Source organism: Callospermophilus lateralis, chromosome 4 (genome assembly GCF_048772815.1).
Source record: "Callospermophilus lateralis isolate mCalLat2 chromosome 4, mCalLat2.hap1, whole genome shotgun sequence".
NCBI classification, from domain to species: domain Eukaryota; kingdom Metazoa; phylum Chordata; class Mammalia; order Rodentia; family Sciuridae; genus Callospermophilus; species Callospermophilus lateralis.
Window position 1 is genome coordinate 159,633,744 of NC_135308.1, and position 23,017 is coordinate 159,656,760.

A 23,017-nucleotide genomic window follows, 5' to 3' on the forward strand; every position below is an offset into this window, starting at 1 on the left:
CTCCTTCACTGCTTTTATAATTTTTAATCCACTAGCAAATGCAAGGTAAATTTTATTCAGATAAAAACTCAGCTGAGTGCAGTGGTATAACCTGTAATCCCAGTGACTTGGGAGACTGAGGCTGGAGGATCATGAGTTTGAGGCCAGCCTTAGCAATTAAGTGAGGCCCTAAGCAACTTAGCAAGACTCTGTCTCAAAATAAAAAAGGCTGGGGATGGTAAAGTGCATCTGGGCTCAGTCCCCAGTACCAAAAGGAAAAAAAAAAAAGTTAGGATGGTTATGTTGTATGTTTTATCACAATTTTTTAAAATTGGGAAAATAGTACACTTTGAGTAGGCTAAGAAGAATTTTTCAAGTAAACATTTCTATATTTTTTTTTAAGAGAGAGTGAGAAAGGGAGAGAGAGAGAGAGAGAATTTTAATATTTATTTTTTAGTTATCGGTGGACACAACATCTTTGTTTGTATGTGGTGCTGAGGATCGAACCCAGGCGAGCGCGCTACCGCTTGAGCCACATCCCCAGCCCAACATTTCTATATTGATGGAGAAAAAAATTGCAGAGTAGGTGGTCAGTCTTGACAATAACAGTAATTCAGAGTAAGTCTAAACTGTTCTTACTGGACCATCTTCAGACACAGAACTAAAACCATGTTCTGTGTGATTTCAAAACTCTTTTTAAAAAATATTTTAAATATTTTATTAGTTGTTGTTGGATACTTATTTTATTTATTTACTTATTTATTCGTGGCACTGAGAATGGAGTCCAGTGCCTTGCACATGCTAGGCAAGTGCTCTACCACTGAGCCACAAAACCAGCCCTAGAAATCTGCTTAAGCTGGGCATGGTGGTACACACCTGTAATCCCAGTGACTTGGGAGGCTGAGGCAGAAGGATTTCAAGTTTGAGGCCAGCCTCAGCAACTTTTCAAATTAAAAAATTTTAAAATTTACAGCAAAAGGATCTCACCTTCTTTCTTTAGACCCAAGTCTAAATATAGACAAAACTGTTAAGGATGGAATTCTAGTAACTCTACTCCCTAATTGAGGGTTCTCAATCCCTAAGGCTCTTTCCTTTCCTCCATTTCAACATGGGTTTAACCCAGGGATCTAGGTTGAAAAGCTTTTTTGGATCTAATTTTAATGTAGAGATAGTAAAGCAATTTGCAAATGTTGTTTATTTATAAGAGAGTCCTTTACCCACTACACTTAGTGTGTTCCTAGTTCAAACGTTACCTTCTAACCACAAAGTTCAAGATGGAGTAGGTCTGGCCTCCCCATACTCCCAAAGCAACTCCTGAACATTTACATTTTTTTCATCAGAACTCAATAGAGGGAGAATTCTAAGATTCTAAGTTGTTTCTGACTCCCATATTGAATAATGATGAGAGCAGAGACTGAGTATTATTTATCTTTATAATCCCAGCAACTGGCATAGTGCTTAGATATGGTAGATAATGAAAAATGACTCCTTGAATACAAGAACAGAACATTTTTCTTGGAATAGGAATGTGTAATTTACTAAGGCTCTCCATACTGCACCCACACAGGGAGCCACCTATTAGGCTGGCAATCTACTTTGCCAATGGGTTTCACAGAATCTAAAGCAAAACAAGAATGATATATACAAGGAACATTTATTAGATGATACCATTAGGGAAGATAATTTGGGTGTCTCCTTTTAAAGCAAAAAATAATGAGTACTTAAAGGTTAAGAAATCTAACTATCAAAATAAAATATACTTCAAAAAAGTGTGCACTAATTAATGGAAATAAATTCTGGAAAAAACTTGATAATCAACCAAGAAAACACCAGAGTGCAAGACACCTAACACATGTAAACTCTTAATTAGCAAATAGATAAATCTGAGTGGAGAAAAATCAGCATGCTGTGTTTAACCAGAAAGACCCAACAACTGGGTGCCTATAACGAACAAGACTACTACTTGATGAAGACCCATTCCCCCACTTAAAAAACTCAATTCTTCAGAGCTGGGGCAGTAGCTCAGTGGTAGAGTGTGCTTGCCTAGCACACGTGAGGCACTGGGTTCGATTCTTAACACTACCTAAAAATCAATAAAATATTGTGTTCATCTACAATTAAAATTTTTTTTTAAGAGAGAGAAAGAGAAAGAGAAAGAGAGAGAGAGAGAGAGAGAATTTTTTAATATTTATATTTTAGTTTTTGGCGGACACAACAACAACTTTGTTTGTATGTGTTGCTGAGGATCAAACCCGGGTTGCATGCATGCCAGGCAAGCGCACTACCACTTGAGCCAAATGCCCAGCCCCTAAAAAATATTTTTTAAAAATACTATGGAAGTACAAAGAAAAGCCTGTGTGGATCGGTGGGGAAAAAAGTTCCAGAAAGGCCTCCAGGAACAGCTGATGCCTGATCTGAGCAAGAATTCACTAGTAATAGGAAGAGATTCCTGTTGGACCAGAAAGCATAAACAAAGGTAATAAGTAAGGCACGAAATGGCACGGATTCAAGGAGTCACCTTTGGACAGAGGCCACAGGCTTCCCTGGAGCCATGTGGTATCATAATGGAGTACTAATAGTTCTTAACAGAAACTACTGTGTGTCATCAATCATATACCCACCTAGGATGTAAAGGGGAGCTACACACTGACTTTGATGGTTTTAAGGAACCTGAAGGATGTAGAGTGGCAGTGCAAAAGTTTTAAAGTCAGCTTAATTCTGACTCCTGATTTCTATTCATGACTGTCCATATGTTGCTCTTTAAGCCTTGGACACCTCATCCGCTAGTGGGAATGAACCCCATGAGTTAGGAATTATTACAAGGATATTAAGATGCGTGCAGATCAACTACAACTGGCATTCAACTCATGGAAGTTCCATTACCTATTTTTGGGCAGTACAATTAATTTCAAAGTACTTCTTCCCATTAACGTCTTTACAGATTGGACTCCATTGGTGGGTTCTACAGTTCACTGCCCTGTGTGTACCTGTCAGTTTTTGAACATCTCCTCATTGAGTGCTGCGTCAGGCACTGATGCCTTGTCTCTCCTTCTGACTCTCACAACTCCTAATTTCCTTTGCACTCTGTCTTTAAATGATAATTTTCTTCTCTCACCCATGCCACAGAAAACCTTTTTTTCTTGCTCATTAAGTTCTACTGAACATACTTTTCAGGGGCTACCAGTATGCCCCACAAAGATCAGCACTAACCCAGGGCCCTTTCATTTAGACAGTGGTAAAAAGCCCGTAAGGTCTCAATCAGGCACATTTATTGCATATATAAATATTCTACAAATGAGCCTTCCTATGTATGTGGTATACTGGTGACATTCAGTACTGCCAGATAAGTCATTTCCCCACCAGGCTGTCCTTAGATGTGTGGTATTTGGCCTCAAGTTCACTGTTCTGAGCTTTTCAAAAAGCCAAGGTGAGTCACTAGCTTGTCCAGTGATTGACTTTCTGCTATTGAATCAATTCATGTTTACTGATTGTTTTTTTAGCAGACTTCTGTCCTGAAGGCTATGATTCTGCCCATCAGCAGGAACAGGGGGTTTTTAAAGAGGTAACTCAGGTTTAACATAAGTTTCGGGAGGATTTAATTTAAAAATTGAATAAAATATAAAATTACTGGACTTAGCTTCTCTCATCATCACTTTCTTTGGCTTTTTACCATTTACTTAAAATAAACATTTTACACTCATTATTCTTTCCAGTCCAAAAAACAAAACAAAAACCTAGAATCAAAAACATGGAACACTTGATGAAACTGTGTGTCACACAGGGGCTGTGCTATAGTTTTCTTTGTACCATCCCAATTTTAGTACTTGTGCTGCTGAAATAGCACTTGGCTTCTTTCTTGAGAAGATAAAACCAAAAGCCTCCCAGAAAAAAAAAAAATATTCACAATTAAAACCAATGGAAAGAGGAAAAGCTGCCCCACAGAAAAACAGTGGTTTTCTTGGTTCAAACAGCATTTATTAAGCACATATATGTCAAATATTGTGCCAGATGCTTCCCCCGACCCTCTTTAATCCTCAGAACAGCCCTAAAAAGTAATCTTTTTTGTATGGTGCTGAGGATAGAACCCAGGACCTCCCACATGGTAGGCAAGTGCTCCATGACTGAGCTACATTCCTAACCTGAAAAGTAATCATTTCTGTTTGATAGTGGAAGACACAGAGGCTCACAAAGGTTAAATTTGATTTATCTGTGGCAACCAGGTCTGGCTCAAAATCTAGAGTGTCTTCCACTTGACTAGTTACATCTACTCAAATAGCTGTATTCCTAATCAATAACAATAATAATAGTCACTGCTAATATTTATCTAGCTCTTCTCACGTGGCAAGCACTGTGCTAAGTAATTTATGTGTGTGACCTCATTTAATCCTTCAAATCACCCCATGAACTAGTTTTATCATGATCTCTATTCTACAGTTAAGGAAAATGACTCTTCTAATAGTTCATGAATGGCTTTGATCCCAGAGCTGGTAAGGAATAAAGCCAAAGTTTGAATGAGGTCTAATTTCAGAACCCATACTCTTAATCTTATACCAGACTCAACAAGCCAGTCTCAATTCCTTGTTAATTAAATGGGGATACTGCTACTTGTCCCTGCCTATCTCACAGAGATACTGGGATTATAAAACAAGGAAAATGTAGAAGCTTTGTGAAAGGAAATTGCTATATAAATCTGAGCACTGCCAAGCTTCACTCAGATCTTCCCCAACTCCAATGATTGCAAAGGGATTTAGCTGACATAATTAGCTCCATGTACCCTCTGAAGTGGGTAGTGAATATTATTATTTCCACTTTTCAAAGCTGAAGCACAGGAAAGATGACATCATTTCCATTCACTGATAAAACTGGGAATAAAACCCAAGATTTCTAACTCCCACTGCTTATGTTCTTCTTATGGTAAATCCTATTTTTACATTTCAAAGTTAATTGTAGAATAGTAAAGGGCGAAGTATTACAGTGTCCACTTCAAACAGAGATTAAATACTTACAGAAATTAAATTTTCTACTGCAGCAACATTAATGTAATCCCTAAGGTATTAATCCTCTATATTCTAGAAAAACTGTCAGAGGGAAAAAAAAAAAAAACACCCAAACCCAAAAAACTCCATTTTCCTAGTATGAACTTTAGAGTTCTTTAATTTTCTCAATCAAGTTATTATTTATCAAAGGTAGTTATTACCTAGTTTGCCTAGTTTGAACTACTGATTCTATAAGCTTCCACAAGGAACACAAAATCTCAATATTAAATTGCTCTCTCATAAATTCAGAAAAAAGGAAACATCAAGTACATTCTCACATCAGGAACATCTAATATAGCTATATATTTTGGGTTCTAAGTTACTCTAACATACCAATCCATAATACTCTGAGCTCAAAAAGTTTCAAAGTGAAGAGAATAATCACTCTCCTACTGCATAGAAGACAAAATAATAGTTTTATGCTTCTACCTAAGACCCCCCATAGACACTCACAAACCTTAAAGTAAAATTAAAAGTAGTGATGGGGCTAACTTTGTCTTCAATTCTTTGGCTTAAATACAGAACAAATATTCAGTCTAGTTCCTTCTAATTCTTGTTTTCTAGAACAATACTATGCTCTTTCAATTAGTACTAGTCTAATAATCACATATTTTGAAATTACCACAGGGATCAAGGAGGGAAAACAAGAGAAATTTTCACTCTCAAAACTGATCTAGGGGCTGGGGGATATGGCTCAAGCAGTAGCGTACTAGCCTGGCATGCATGTGGCCCGGGTTCGATCCTCAGCACCACATACAAAGAAAGATGTTGTATCCGCCGAAAACTAAAAAATAAAGATTAAAGAAAATTCTCTGTCTCTTAAAAAAAACAAAAAAAAAAACCTGATCTAAACACCGAGGTCCACTGACACATCACTATTACTCCCTCTGACCGAATTCATAAACTTATGATAAAACACCTATCATTTTGTTACAAGGACAAAAACTATGTCGTAGGAATCCAAAGAGTTATTCTACCAATATCAAGAAAATTTCCTTTTTGCTTGGGATGTCTAAATCTACTAGCTACACGCTCTGAAGGGAAAGCAAATGATGACCTGAGACTCATAGACTGTTCAGAAGTCGTCTTCACATATTAATCCAGCTTTCTTGGAGAAAAATCTTTATCTTGGTTTCTATAATTGAAACCAATACCATCTTCTGCTGGGCCGGGGCCCTAATGTTTCTGGAACTTTAATGTAAATATGGATCATTGGGTCCTCATTCAACTGTAGAAAGGGGTTTAGAAGGCTGAGCTGTAAATCCAACAAGCTCTCAGCTAGAATGCTCCTGTTTGATGGATCACAGTTTGAACAGGAAGTCTCCAAGGGACTTTTCCAAATAAAAATAACCTTATTGGATATTTCTCAAAATATACAGATTTCACCCAGAGTCTATAAAAGGAGAGAATATTCTGTTGACTACACAAGGTATTTGCTCCCCCTCCTTTTTTTTGTGATTTTTTACTACAGGCTGCACATCCAATGTAAAATCTTAATAAAGAGCAACTGCCAAGAACATCTTTTTGTGCTGACAATTTATTAGGGCTTGACTGATTGGGGCTTATATGAATGGACATAAAACTTTAATGAAAATTGATTCAAAATAAATCTTTAAAAATTATGTCAAACACTAATTAATAAGTGATGTTTACAAATAGTCTGTAAGAGAGAACCATTTGGGATTAACAATGTTCATTTCCCCACAAAATAAATAGCTCATGTAACTCTCCTTAAGCAGGGGGGGAAAAAGCCCAACAAAAATAAAGTCACGCCCTTGGAAGAGCCATAACATTTTTGGTAAGGAAATACCAAGATTAAGACATATAAAAGCATCTGAAGAAAATTATATGTCATTGAATTTGTCCTAGAACCTAGGAGAGTTCAGGAAAAGACAACATCTGGTATATTTAACTTTGGATGGGAAAGATTACATATGAGAATAATAGTCCTTTTCCCTTAAGAAACCCAACAAACACCCCAACTTTTATTTTTAGGTTTTCGATAATGTTTTCTTTTGATATTAATTCAATTTCCACCCCCAAATCCAACCAGTCATTGTAAAAATCAAGTTGGCAATAGATCCGGCTGGTTATACTTCAAGGGTGCCCTTTGATGCTTTCACAGCCAATGAAAAACCTTTGTAGTTGCAGATGCCAGAGTGAAAGGAGAAGAAAGGAGAATCACTTCTTGTCACTTGGAAGGGTAGCATCTCTGTACTTTCCTGTGCCAAGCATCTCAGTGCTTGCGAGCACTCTTCAGCCCCATAATGGTGAAGGTAGCAGCTGTCAGTTTCTCATAAACAAGGAACATGAGAGCAGCCGTGAGAACAGTCTGTAGCAGTTTGGCTTCAAGGCCTTTGTAGAGTCCCATTATTCCAAAGCGCCTAAAAGGAAAGAGATTGGAACAAACAGGTTTTCTCCATCAAAGTCAACTCCTGTATCAGAGAAACAAGCTACCCTGACAGCTACTTTGAAAGTTTTTTTCCCCTTAGAATCAAAACAAGCAATGGAGTATTTAGATTTTAACCCCAGACTTCCATTGTCAAAGTACTTCTTAGCTTTAAAGGCATTTGGGGACTGATAAAGTTGAATATTCATGAGCTATCAATAGTTGGTCTTTATAGTTATCATTCATCATCAGAAGGCTGGCATTATCCCACTAAACGGAGAGAGATCCTGAAATCTCCTAAAAACATCTTAGTACCAAAATCTGAGACCTAAAAACTTTTAAATTTAACAGTCTCCCAACTCTGTTATTTCAACTTAACAGTCCTAAGTGGTAGGAAAGCTGCCAATTGGCTTAGATCATTTAGCATCAATAGAACTAAAGAAAGAGAAATCAAAGCTATCTGGTTCTTAGACTTTCCATACATTTCATCCTTTAGTTCAGTGGTTCTCAAATTTAGGAAGCATCTGAATCATTTGAAGGGCTGGTTAAATCAGATTGCTGGGTCCATTCCCAGAGTTTCTGATTCATTAAGTTTGGGATGAGACTCAAGAGGTTGCATTTCTAAAAAGCTCCCAGGTGATGAGGATGATGATGCCAGTCTGAGGACCAGCCCTTAAAAATTACTCAGAGAAAAATGCCAGAACCAGGAAATCAGAGCAAGTGACCTCCCAAAGCTATTTGTTGAGAGTGAATTAATGTCATGCTAGTTCATCAGTTATTCCAGGGCTGTATATAAAATGCAGATCAAGAAACTAAAATTAATCAAGTGCCCCACTCAGAACCTATTACTATATTTTATTTATTTGCTGTGTAGAAACAGACCTGGCCCATGAAATCCTGGTTTACTGACTAACTTGAATTATGTTACTCCAAGAAACCCAAGAAATTCCATTTCCGTGCCTCTCAAGATGAAATCCACCATGTCAGAAAAGCCAGGGTTTGTTTAGGTACATAGATCACCAATCCCCAGAGGGGATTCTTAACCACATAAAAGGTTAGAGAGGCCTGGCATGGTGTACTGCATTATCTGTTGTAGTAGCCACTAGCCATATATGGTACTTAAATTTTTTAAAAATTAAAAATGCAGTATCTCAGTTGCACTGGGAATATCTTCAACACTCAACAGTTACATGCAGCCACTGGCATGTCTACTGGATGGTAGAGGTACTCTTCTCAGTGCAGAACATTCTAATGAACAGAATGAAAGCTCTTCATTTATTCAATTATTCCTAATTGTTTATTGAGCTTGAGTTTGAACATCTGGCTCTGCATCTGTTTGGTGTTGGACAAGTCACTTTCTTTCTCTAAATCTGTTTTCTGATCTACAAAACAGGAATATAATCACCTTCCACATCTATAAGGTTGAGTGAGAACCAAGTAAGATAAATGTGAAAACACACTGGATTTTAAACTATATAGCCTCATAGACTTTCATTTGTTACCACTTTTTTATAATACTCTAAAATAACTACAACTTTCTTAACTCTCCCAATGCTGGTAGAAATAGAACTCGGTATCATTTTAGGGGGGACTTGACACTGTCTAAATTTTAAAATTCAAAATAATAAAATGTCAAAATTTTGTACGTTCAAATTCCTTAATCAGGTAATTTCATATAAAGAAATTTTCTCTACAATTATACTCATTCAGGTGTACAAACGTAAATTTATGGCTGTTCATTCAACAATGTTCGTAAAGGAAAAAGCCTGGAAACAACTTAAATATCCATCAATAAGTGTACTGGCAAATAAATCATGGCATATTATGTAATAGGAAACTAGACAGTTACTACAAAAAGTAAGTCTACAGATACCAATGTGAAGAGATGTTTATGATATAAAGTTTACAAAAAGGCAAGCTGCAAATATATGCCTTAAAAATATTCTGAAATGTATACACCAATGTTAACAGTGTCTTCCTCTTGGAAAAGGGATAAGGTGAGAGGGAAAACAGGGATTATATATATATATATATATGTATATATGTATGTATATGTGTGTGTGTGTGTGTATATATATAACTATATCTATCTATCTATCTATCTATCTATATCTACGTACTTACAACTTTTACCAAAGTATACCTGACTTCAATTTAATGAATTTTACTTTATGTATAAATCCATAAACACCATCAAACATTCAAAATAGTGGGCACCATAGGTTAGTATTTTCTAGAATTTTATAAAAGTAGAATAATTTAGTATGAATTATTTTTTGCCTGACTTCTTTCACTCAGCAAAATTATTATGGGATTCTTCCATATTGTTTAATTAATCAACAATTCCTTCTTTTTTTTTTTATTTCTGAGTAGTTTTCTACTGTTTGAATATAGTAGAGCATGGGTATATTTTTCACCTAGTGACAGACATTTACAGCTTACAAATAAAGCTATTAACATTTGTGTGTGAGTCTTTATTTGTGTTCAAGTAGACACAAGCACATGTGCTTTCACTGCTCTTGGGTAAGTATCTTGAAATGGAATTGGCTGGGTCCTATGGTAGGTATACGTAATTAAAAAAAAAAAATGCTAAAATATTTTACAAAGTATTTGGACCATACTACTTTCCCATCAGTAACATAGGAAAGTTCAGCATGCTCCACATGCTTCCCCACATTTGGTATGAAATTTATTTTTCACTTTGTATCAATTCTTTTGTCTTTGATTTTATTGTTTATGTTATGCATATTCTATTTTTGTAACAAATTTATTTTCAAAACATCTTATGTTGAGGAACAAGAATAAAGTTAGAGCAGCTTTTGCTTCAAAGGAGGTCCCTGATTTGACTTCCTTAAGTATCAATTTCTTCAAAGGAAACAGAAATGACTATTTCTACTGCACAGAGAGTTATTGTTAAGACTAGGTGAGATTATCCATGATAGAGCATCTAGCTCAATGTCAGTCATGAGGCAAACACTTCAAAATGTTAGCTATTCTTAGCTTTATCACCTTCATCATTGTCATTACTCTTCATGGGACTATTGCTGCTCTATAAGCAGAGTAATATTCCTAAGAGAGGTCATGGGATATCCACAGATGGGAGCAGCACTCAGGCAGAATGATCTCTATGTTAGATTACAGGGTTCCTTTTCGGTATTTCTTTGTTTTTGGTGCTAGAGATTGAACCCAAGCCCTCATGCATGCTGAGAACATACTATACCACTAAGCCTCACCTCCAATCCCGCAGGTTTCCTTTTCTAAAGGAGTTCTGTATATTTTTAACTCCCACAATGATGTCAAATTACACTAAGTTCCTAAAACTGAGAAATGTCTGAGCACAGTACACAATGCCTGAGCCTGCCACTGCCACAGCAGAAGGGTAAGAGAAGAAAATCCAACAACTCTCTGGCAGAAATGGCTGCAGAAAGGAGGGACAGAATGTGAAGCATCTATAAAGCTCACTTGACTCGTTGGTGAAGAAGATAGAGAACATTCCGTAGGCTTCCCAGGGTTCTGTTTTCTGGATTTAGTCTATGACGACCAAACTGAGGAAGGAAAAACAAAGATAAATAATTACTATTTATTTCTACGTCCTTTATCTAAACTTCTACCTAGAAAGGAAACTATGCTGGAGTAATGTCTTATATACAATAATAAAAATATCCAATTAGTACCAGAGATTTCAGCAATCCTCTATTTTTTAATAAATGAGTAAAATATTTTGATGAAATAAATAAAAATGAATTTTTCAATAAAGCAAGCATAATTTTGTTGGTGCTGGGAATAGAACCCACCTAAACATGCACCACTAAACCAGACGCCCCAGTCCTAAGAGTTTTCACTTTTAGAGAATTATGGGGAAGATTCTACCTCCAGAGAGAGAAAAAAAAAAAAACCACAAAACATGCCCAAGATGATGATTTAGATATTAATGGTATGGTTCATTAACTCCCAGTTCTTTAAGAAGTTCTGATAAACATTAACCAACTAGAGCCTCTGCAAGTCTGTACTCTTCACATTGTTATATTATAAAAATGTTAAAATGTATTTGTGTGAATGCTACTAAATTCTATTAAGTACCAGTTTAAAAATAATCATTAGCAAAAATACTTTCAATTGAAATAGTCTCTACCACCTTCATTTTATCTATGAAATAGTCTCTACCACCTTCATTTTATCTAGCAATAAGTCCTTTGAATGTTCTCTGCAAATAGATCTTTCTTTTTTTTTTTGGTAGACTAAACCCAGGGTCTTATGCAAGAGCTGAACCACTGAACTACAACTGCAGCCCCACAAGAGATCTTTTTTTTTGTGTGTGTGTGTGTGTGTTGCTGGGGATTGAACCCAGGGCCTTGTGCATGCAAGCAAGCACTCTACCAACTGAGTTATATCCCCAGCCCCCCACAAGAGATCTTGAATCTGTTCACATCCTATTGATAGGGGATAGACAGACATGAGTGTGGGAACATGAGGTAAAGGGAATAATTCTTTATATTGGGCCCACTATGCTGACCCCCACATGCTTTTACTTTTAAAAAGCAATTTACCTACAGCTCTGCCTGACTTAAGTCTATGGGACATGGTACATTCCTCAGCAAACTGTTATCTGCAGGAGAAATTTAGGCCCCCAAATGCCAATAAGAACACAAGTTATCCAGAAGGGGGTGAGTTTTGTGATCCTTACACAGACCAGATCCCAGAACTCAGGGAGAAAAGGATAATTCTTCCTAACCACAAAATCTGTAAGAACAGGTTCTAATTAGAGCCAGTTAGCATGGGCCAAAGTGGCTTAGAGTTGTCATGGCAATGAGGATTTGAAAGCCTGATGGATAAAACTGGAAGGCAGGAGAGGAGCCCCATTCCTCTCCTCCCTGAGAATATCCACTCTCTCCCTTGAGCATGTTCCCCTTTCCTTTTTCCTATACCTTTAATAAACTCATGCATATTACTCTGGGCAACATGTCTAAAATCTTTCTGATCTTGTCTAATGAACTGGGGTTTGAAGATGTGTCTTTGTGCTGGCTCAGTTTCTTAGAAGGACCCAGCCCTATAACATAATCTCTTGTCTCTACTGCAGCCACCCAATTTGGGCCACCATTCTCTCTCACCTGGATTACTGAAATGGCCTCCCTACCTTCTCAATTCCCTACATGATAGTCAAAGCAATCTTTAGGAATTGAACATCAGGTCACATTATCACCCAGCTTAACCCATTGTGCTGAGAATAACATTCTTTTCCTTACACTTCATCTCTAGCTTCCCTGCTGCTTTTCCAATCCCACCCTGGACTAACTACTCTCCAGTCATGGAAGCCTCCTTTCAGTTCCTTAAATGTACCAAGCTAAGAGAACATTACATTCCCTATTCCTGGAATGTACTTTCCTCTGCTCCTTGCATGGTTGGGTCTTTATCTGCATGGAAGGCAAGCACTCTACTAACTGAACTATATTCCTAGCCCCTTCCCTTTTATCTTTTTTTTTTTTTTTTTTTGGTGCTGGGGATGAAACCCAGGACCTTGTGCATGCAAGGCAAGCACTCTACCAACTGAGCTATATCCCCAGCCCCCCTTTCATCTTGATTTTAAAAAAAATATGCCTCCTCAGAGAAGACCATCTCCATTTGAGCTATATAAGATGATCCTCACTATGCCCTCTCCACCAAGTCGCACATGCCCTTTACTTCCTCAATAACTCTTTATAAAAAATTCGTAATTGTCTGCTTATTTCACTTGTTTACCTATTTAGTCTCTCTTCCACTAGCTCCATGAGGGCAGAAATTATGACCATTTTAGTCACCACTGTATACCCAACTCCTCACACAAACTGAGTGCTTAATAAACATTTGAATGGATAAATAACTGAATGTAAGAAAAAACAGAAATTGAAAGTGCCTCAGAAAAGCAAATCATCAATTCCTCCTGAAAGAACTAAGGGAATTAACCTCTGATTTTGTAATGAATAATATGTAGAGTACCAGGCAAATCAACTTGAATGAGAAAGAAGCAAACTTTCCTGAGGCCTATGAAGAATCTTTTCCCACATTCTGAGATACCTTGTTATCTAAAAAATTGTAAAAATAAACTTCATTCTAAACCAAACAGGAAGCCAAATGACAGTCTACTTGGTTAGCAGAACAAACAAATGGAAAATGGATGGGGAATACTCTGTCATACCAACTGACTGCATTATTGCTTTATTAACAATGCTTTAATTAAAGAGGCTGCATAGACATTGTTTGACTCAACGCAGGGAGAACCCTAGCACTCACCCTCAGAATTGACTGTATCGTCTGCATGGGATAGGTGGCTGTGGTGGCAATTGCTTTGGCTATTGCACCAATAATGAACACATCCAAAGAAGAAAGCTAGAAAGCAAAACAAACCACATCAATCCAAACAACAAGAGGATGTCAGAGGTTATTTGGCTGCTTTCAAAATCAGGAATTACCTTCATCCGTTTCTTTAAAAGCTGCCGTTTTAAACCTTCATAAAACATAAATTGGATGGCGGGATTGAAGACCAACAGCAAGGAGGGAAACGTGCCATTCCATAAAGCCAAGATTCCTTCATCTCGAATTATCTGGTGAAAAGCATCTAGACAAGATATCAGGCTTTTGAAAAGCATGATGACAATGCTCTAACTAAAGAAGATACTGTTCAAATAAACTCAGAACACAAATCATTCTGGTTCTATTAAGAGTTCCTTCTCTTTTGAACAACCTACAATAAAAATTAATTAAAAAAAAGAAGAAAAAAAAAGAGTTCCTTCTCTTTTTTAAAAAAATGTTTTAGTTGTAGATGAACACAATACCTTTATTTATTTATTTATTTTTATGTGGTAGTGAGGATTGAACTCAGTGCCTCACACAGGCTAGGCAAGTACTCTACCACTGAGCCACAACCCCAGCCCGAAGAGTTCTTTCTTATAATCACATTTTAGGTGCAAGTTCACTGGTTAACTACTTTTTGATAATAATCAGACACAGAGCCACCAAGGTGCTGAGTGACCAAACTGTTGTTCCTGACAATTTGGGGTTAGAATGTCAAATTTTCACCAACACTAAAAAACTCTGTATTATACAGATTTGTGAACTGATAATCTATGTTTTAAAACAGTTTCAGTATTAAAAATAATAAAATCTTTTCCTGGAGTCCATTACAAAAGATTTGACTTATAAGAAAACTACCGTTCTTGCCAAGTGCATGCTACAATCCCAGCAACTTGGGAAGCTCACACAGGAGGATCCCAAGTTCAAGGACAGGCTGGGGGCAACTTAGAGAGAATGGTCTCAAAAAACAAAAACAAAAACAAAACTCAGTGGCAAAGTACCCCTGAGTTTAATCCTCAGTACCAACAAAATAAACAAACAAAAAGAAGAAAAAGGGAGATGAGCAGGAGAAAAGAGGGAGAGAGGGAGGAAGGGGAAGAGGGGGAAGAGAAGAAAAAGAAGACCACTACTACTACTACCACCACCACCACTATTGATCTTGATACAAAGAGAGATATGAGAAAGAAGAACCTGGCAATGTGGTACTATTAAAGAACAGAAGCTCAAAGACATCAGAAATTAATCTAGTATCTTCATTCAAAGACACTAGAGAAAAAAAGGACAATACAAATTTATTTGTTTTAGGGGTGTAGCTCAGTGGTACAAAGTCCTGTTTGTTTTTGTTTTGTTTTATTTTTGTGGGGCTGGGGATTGAACCCAGGGCCTCATGCATGGGAATCAGGCAAGTCCTCAGGCAAGCATTCTACGGACTGAGCTATATCCACCCAGCCCCTTTGATTTGTTTTAAAATTACCTCCTATGTATACTCCTTAGGAGTGGTAGACTTAGAGAAGTCTATCAAATGTCTTGGGCTAGAGCTTGGCCATATATTTTTTGGCTATTATGCATGTAAGAGGCAAATAGGGGCTTAAAATATGCCCCTGTCTCTGGGTTTGTCCTCTTGCATTTTTGCCATTGCCATGAGAAGAATTTGTTCAAGGCTAGTCCCAGGAAAAGGGGAGACATGTAAAGCTAAGACTCTCATCTGGGGTCTTCCTACAAGAGTCAAATTCCTGTCAACTCACACACACATGAGCTAACAAATGCTTACTAGTAATGGCTGGGACTTGAGATTGTCTGTTATATAGACTTACTGTGGCAATATATTACGGATACAAAGAGAGAGACAAACCCTTGAATAGGAACACAGCTAAGGGACACTTACCGATAATGCCTTTGTAGTTGGTTGGTACAATGTCTTCATTTCGAAATTTGGCCCCTTGCAGCTTCAGCCTGGTGTTTACCACCCAGAGTGGAGTTGTTAGCAACACATTCACCACTCCTTAAAAAGAAAGAGGCCGAGAAAAAGGGAAAGTAAAATGTAACCCACTAAGCTTTGCTATCTTAAAGCTATATACCACTATTCCATTTATATCCTGCCTCTCTGATGTCACATAAGGACTATCTTTGTGCCAGGGTACAATGCATGCCACTACTATTAGAAGCAATCTGGAAGCCTTGCTGGTAGCAAAATGGTTGGCAGCAGCACCTTTTCATATGAAGATAGAAGTGAGTTTCCTTACTTGTAGAGAAGCAATCATTTTCCATTTTTATAACACTGAAGTAGTACTTTGGGGCTGAGCATATAACTCAATGGTAGAACACTTCTCTAGCATCAGCAAGGCCCCAAGTTCAATTCCAAGCACCACAAAAAGAAAAGGAAACAAAACCAAGAACAAGGTAGTAATTTTGATCTAGTTTTTTTTTTTTAAATTAGTTGTAGATGAACAGAATGCCTTTATTTTATTTGTTTACTTTTATGTGGTGCTGAGGATCGAATCCAGTGCCTCATGCATGCTAAGCAAGCGCTCTACCACTGAGTTACAGCCTTAGTCCTTGATCTAGTTTTAAATAAAATTTCTAAATAACAGCTTAAGAGAGAAAAAAGTGGATCATTGATAAACATGCTCATTCCTGACAATATCAGAGAAAGCAGAACTGACAACTCTCACATAAGTAGCTCACATGGTTTAAAGTGAGTATGGATCTGGCACAATAGTTAACAGGTAGGAGAAAGTGGTGACTTCTCAAAGTGCTGCAGCAGGGACTAGAAGCTCACAGTAGAGTTCTCACCCCTTAGAGAATTAGGACAGGCAGGCAAGCAGCAGTTATAAAGTGTCACAAAACACCCGAAATAGTTTCACAAGCATCATGATTCTTACAAGCATAAAGATGGACCTTGGCACCCCAAGGCTGCCTCAGAGTAGAACAATACAATGAGTCAGGTGCTTCTTTTTTGAAAACACATGGTCCCAACTTAAGACCATCTTGAGATATTAAAATGTTCCTCATCAGTCCTGAAATGATTAATAAAAAATACCATACAAAATTGTAACAAAGTGCCTGACACATGAAATATATTTTATTAATATGTTAACCAAGGTATAAACTCTGCAAACACACACATATAAAGCTATGTGGCTCTAGTTAAATTCTAAAGAACTAAGAAGCACAATCCTAAAGAAGAGATAGTTTCTTTTATAAAAAGTCATTTAAACCAATTGAAGAAGAACGCTTTTTAGAAAAATTTTTTTGGTAGTTGCATATGGAGAGCATGACTTTATTTTATTTGTTTATTTTTTTATGTGGTGCTAAGGATCGAACACAGTGCCTCACATGTGCCAGGCAAGCGCTCTGCCACCGACTAAGCCACATCCCCAGCCCAAGAAGGAATGCCTCGATTTAAGGAATCTAAAAATATATGGTGAAGAAGACACAGTTTGGCCAAGAATTCATCTGGTGAAATGGCCAAGAGATTCAAATTTAATATTTTTTGCAGATAGTTATAAAAGTAAGATATTTTTCTACCTATCTCTTAGGAGCATGAAGAAATATGTTATTTCTCAAAAGACATGAACAGGGCTGGGGATGTGGCTCAAGTGGTAGCGCGCTTGCCTGGCATGCGTGCAGTCCGGGTTCGATCCTCAGCACCACATACAAACAAAGATGTTGTGTCCGCCAAGAACTAAAATAAATAAATAAATATTAAAATTCTCTCTCTCTCTCATCTCTCTCTCTCTCTCTTAAAAAAAAAGACATGAACAAATAATTTTATAAGTTATATTTGTTATTTTTTTTTAGATTCACATAACACCAAGAAGTTATTTTTAGTTATGATTTAATATATTCATATGTTGTCACTTTGGACATTGATCATAATCTGAATAAACCTTACTAAAAGGGTTCTTGCTGGTCTTAGCACCAGCATCCCAGAGGTCAAGATAGAAGGGTATCAATACATGCCTATCGCCTGGAGTTTAGAATTGATTCCTATTCAATGCAACATATACTTCACTTGACAGAGACAAACAAGCTAGAAAAATCAGGCTGGAAAATGCTACTGAGCAGTCTACTGCAATTTTTTTTCTTTCTTTCTTTTTTTTAAATTAAAGGTAAGTGCCAGGGATATTACTCAGGGGTAAAACACTTGCCTAGCATGTGTAAAGCCTTGGATTCAATCCCCTGCAATGGTAGAAGAGAAAGAGACAAAAGGAAGAGAGGAGAGGTCACAACTAGAGCTCACAATGAATATTACAGAAAGAAATAACATGCATGCCTTTCAAAACAAATAAAATATGATGACCATTAAACAAATTCTTTAGGATTCAAAATTTCCTTAAAACATTGGCTTAGTATATGTGAGGCACTAGGTTCAATTCTCAACAGCACATAATAAATAACTAAATAAATAAAGGTATTATATCCATCCATAACTAAAAACAAAACAGTGCAGCCAAGATTAAGATTTAACTAGTTTTAATATTCTGCTTTCATGTCCCCATCATTAACACAGCTGCAAGACTGAAAGGACTCTAAGGAAAACCTCAAGCACAAAGTGCACTGCATGAGAGCATATAAAGTCTCTACAAAAACATTTTGTATGTCAAAGCTTTTTGTCTGAGAAGTTCAAGTACTTTTTTCATCCTCTAAGTCAAAACAGGTGGAGAGATGCTTTTTAACCACTACAATTTTATGAATTCTGGGAAGATACTCAAAATACTTGAGGATCCAAAATTTTAGTAAAATTTGCAACTTATATAATCAAGCAAATGACAACATTCCACAAAGGAGAAATAAGCCACAAACTATTTATGACTACTAATTCTAGCACTTAATAATGCATGACAGGCTGGAAGGATAAAGAAAGCTACTTATTTGTGAGCTATATAAAAACTCTTGCCAGTTCCAATCGGCTCCCAGAAGGGAATGCCAAAAAGAACTTCATTTACCTAAGGGGAGTAGATTATTTTTCTTCTAATTTGAATGTCTATGATTCTATTTTTTTTTTTTTAAATAAAACCATTTTCAAGAAAACAGAACCAAAATTAAGAAGAGGAAGAATGGTAATGAGTACACTAAAACTACTCACTGATTCAGGTGAAGAAGTCCAGGAACTATCACCCTCAAATTTGTTATGACAATTATCTTAAACTAGAGGCCCTTGGAGACCAGCAGATGCTGGAAAAGACTTCATTCTGATGTGTCCTTATCTGCCTAAAGACCAAACCCACCAAAAAGAAAAATGATTGCCTCTCCTCTTCTCCCTGAGGTTACATTAGCTGAAAGTGAGGATGAATGTTACCATACCTGGATAGACTTTGTCACAAGCTATTTATTGTCTGTTTTCCAGTTCCACTCAATTTTTAAAGAGAGCCATTTACAAAACACGGTTTGGTCTCTAAGTCCATTCATTCTCCCTAATATATTTCCTAGCCCTCAAAAATACCCTTCTCCTCTGAGAAGAGGCAATCATTTTTCTTTTTGGTGAGTTTGATCTTTAGGCAGATAAGGACACATCAGAATGAAGCCTTTTCCAGCATCTGCTGGTCTCCAAGGGCCTCTAGTTTAAGATAATTGTCATATCAGGGTGCCCAATTTGAGGGTATATGGGCATCTAAAGCTCATTGAGTTACTGGGTTATCACTCTCCTCAGATTTCCCCTAACCCTTTTCTCCTGTAAATCTACTGTCTTCATTTTACCTTTGTAGGGTAAAAAAGAAACCTTCCCTTCATCCCTACACAAGGAATAATTAGAACACAGGTATTTACTTCTGAAATCTTGAAAACAAATTGTTTTATCTGTAGTGAGACCCCTTTCTTAGGGAGAGAAAATGAAAATAAAGTATCCTGATTCAGTATTCAGTGCTGGGAAATATATGTGATGGCTACTGAACAAAAGTCAAAGCCACAAATTAACCATCTGACTCCCCAGGAAAGAATATAACTTGATCTACAAGAATAAACCTGACTTGTCATATTTAGGGCCTGAAGGCAGGAAATGCATTTTGAATTATCACAATAATAAAATGCCATTGGGATTCAGAAAGAGCTAGTGGTTAAAAATTCCAATTTCAAAAAAATGGCAATTATCTTCTTCATTTAAGTTATCTGTGAGGTTCTATTTCCAAATTCTTCCCCAAAGTGCTTATGGGCTTTAAAGAAAAGTTTGCACAGAATTGTAATAAGTAATAATACATTTCTAAGTTTCAAGCATAATTTGAATAACAATAATACTATTCCTAGTTCTCCTTGGAGATAATGAAACTCATTTCTACAGTGATAGTATGACACTCACAGGAAGCTCACAGGAAGAAGAGAAAAAGCTGTTGTAATTATGGTAAGAATGAATGTGTAGTTATTAAAATATAAAAATATGCTATGCAGAGAAGTTTAAAACTCATAAATCTAATTTCCAAGGAATTTTCTACCATCAGAGAGGACCTCTAATTAGAGAATCTCGGAATTTAAAGTATTGTAAAATTTTTTTAATCCAGGATCTCTTACCTGTGATAATATTGACATTTTGGGCTAGAAGATTCTTTGTTATTGAGTATGGTGTTTAGCAGAACCTTTGGTCTCTACTAACTAGATGCAAGCAGCATCCTCAATGGGACAACCCAAAATGCCTTCAGACATTGCTGTATGTTCCCTGTGGGTCAAAATTAGCCTTAGTTGAGAACTACTAATTTAATCCAACTGCCAAATGTCTGGATTAGTTATTGAGGCTTATTTCTACTGATATTAATATCTGTTCCACAAATACATGAAGTATGACTTATCATCAGGGAAATGCAAATAAAAACCACAAATGAGGTATCATCTCATCTATTACAATGGCTATTATAAAAGACAGAAACATAACATTACCCCATACTATGTACAATTTTTGTTTTAGTTAAAAAAAATAAACAAAAAAAGAAAAAAAGACCAAAAATAACAAAGCTGGTGAGGATGCAGAGAAAGGGGAACTTTTATACACAATGTTGGTGGGAATATAAATTAGTATAGCCATTATGGAAAACACTACAGAGTTTCCTCAAAAAAAAAAAAAAAAAAAAAAAAGAAAATGGCAGGATGGTATATGCTTGTGATCCCAGCAACTTGGGAGGCTAAGATAGGAGGATCAAAAGTTCAAGGCCAGCCTCAGCAACTTAGCAAGTCCCTGTCCCAAAATAAAAAACAAAAAGGACTGCGAATATAGTTCAGTGGTAAAGCACCCCTGGGTTCAATCCCCAGTATCACACACAAAAAAACCAGAATTACCATTATGATCCAGCAATCTCACTACTGGGTATATATCCAAAGTAAATGAAATTGCTCTCTCAAAGGGATACCTGAACAACCATATTTAATGCGGCATTATTCACAATAACCAAAATGTGAAATCAGTCAAGATGTGCTATGACAGTTGAACACAATTTGATATATATATAATGGAATGTATAGATGAAATACTGTCATTTGTGGTAATATGGATAGAACTGGAGGACAATATGCTAAGTGAAATAAGCCAAAAACAGAAAGACAATTTATTGCATGTTCTCATTCTGAGGAAGCTGAAAACATGGATCACATAGAATTAGATTATAAAACAGAAGTAACTAAAAGTTAGGAAGGGGAAAGAGGGAGAGGGCAAAAACAGGTATCAAAGCAGTTAGATATGGGAAATAGTTCTAAAGTCCAATAGCACAGTAGGGTAACTAAAGTTTATATAATTCACTATATATTTCAAAATAACTAAAGGATAAGAGTTTGAAGATTCCCAATAGGAATGATAATATTTGAGGATAATACCTTGACTTTATTATAATGCATTGTATATATGTATCAAATTATAAATCTATACCCCATAAATCAGTATAAATGTCAATTTAAAAAATTGGGGATGGGGTTGTAGTTCAGTTGGTAGAGCATTTGTCTTGCATGTGTGAGGTACTGGGTTCGATCCTCAGCACCACACAGAAAACAAATAAACAAATAAATAAAATAAAGGTATTGTGTCTGTCTATAACTTTAAAAAAATTACAGAAACCAGTGTGCTGAGAATTAAAAAAAAATCTGTTTTCACGAAATTTACAATATAATGGTGTAATAAAGACAATGAATAAGATAAATAAGCAAAATATGTAATATATTAGAAGGGTTAAAGACAAAATTTAAGCAAAGAAGGAGGAGAGAGTATTGAGGGAAAGAAAGAGTACCATTTTAAGTAGTTGGGTCATTTAGGGAAAAATCTTAAAGGAAGTGAAAGGGTTAACTGTACAGTCACCAGCAGAGGAAACAGCAGGTACACAGGCAAAAGTAGTGAGGAGAGTTCATGGAGAAGAACACAGGACACAAAGATGCAGAATATGATCCCATACATACTAGAAAGTGCTGATTCAAACTAAAGGACTGCTCCTTATATGAACACAAAGGTCTCTAATATGACCACAATGGCTGCTCTGCTAGATACTGCCAGAAGCGGGCAAAGGAGGAAGCAACATCATGCTCTGAAGATATCCAGCAAGATTTTTTTTTAAAATTTTTTTTAGTTATACATGGACACAATACCTTTATTTTGTTTATTTATTTTTATGTGGTGATGAGGATCTAACCCAGGGTCTCTCACATGCGAGGCGAGTGCTCTACCACTGAGCCACAACCCCAGCCCCAATCCAGCAAGATTTAATGTTGTTTAGGACCTAGACGGTAGTGAAGTACAGTAGTCCTCCCCCAGTCCCATCCTTAGTTTCATGTTTTGCAGTTTTCATACCTGAGGTCAAGTGTGGCCTGAAAATATTAAATGGAAAATGCCATGAAATAAATAATTTATAAGGTTTAAATAACTTTTATTATAAAACATTATTAAAATTGCTCTATTTTATAATTAATTATTATTGTTAATTGGTTAATCTATAAATTAAACTTTACCACAGGTATGTATGTATAGGAAAAAACACAGTAAGTACACATCTGGGTACTACTTGCAGTTGTAGGCATCCACTGGGGACCTTGGAACACACCTTCCAAGGATCAGGAGGATTACTATATTTAAATTCTGGATACCACATAAAGAGAAGTAAAAGGATTTGCTCACAATTGGAGGTACAGTGACAGAGAAAGAGGATAAATTCAGGTCAACGAGAATAGTGTTGCCATGTAGTAAAACGGGAAAGACTATATAAGGAGCAATCCTTTAGTTTGAATCAGCACTTTCTAGGTGCCAGGCAGTGTGCTAGGACATTGTAGAGATAACAATGATGCAATCTCTGACTTTAAGGAGCTCACTGTCTAGCAGAAGATT

At 36.6% G+C, this 23,017-nt stretch overlaps 1 protein-coding gene across 3 annotated transcripts in view; it reads right to left on the reverse strand.

Moving 5' to 3' along the window:
• Positions 1-6,534: 6,534 nt before the first annotated feature.
• The window catches only part of Slc25a17 (solute carrier family 25 member 17), a 45,525-nt gene continuing 29,042 nt past the window's right edge, over positions 6,535-23,017 (reverse strand). For 2 of the 3 annotated variants that reach the window (XM_076855208.2, XM_076855207.2), the window contains exons 5-9: positions 15,617-15,733; positions 13,851-13,996; positions 13,672-13,767; positions 10,867-10,949; positions 6,535-7,399 (exon numbers count right to left, since the gene is read on the reverse strand). In XM_076855208.2, coding sequence (XP_076711323.1) covers positions 7,252-7,399; positions 10,867-10,949; positions 13,672-13,767; positions 13,851-13,996; positions 15,617-15,733 — 590 coding nt within the window. In that variant the 3' untranslated portion in view covers positions 6,535-7,251. The remainder of the gene's footprint in view (positions 7,400-10,866; positions 10,950-13,671; positions 13,768-13,850; positions 13,997-15,616; positions 15,734-23,017) is intronic. The other variant, XM_076855209.2, reaches the window with a different exon arrangement.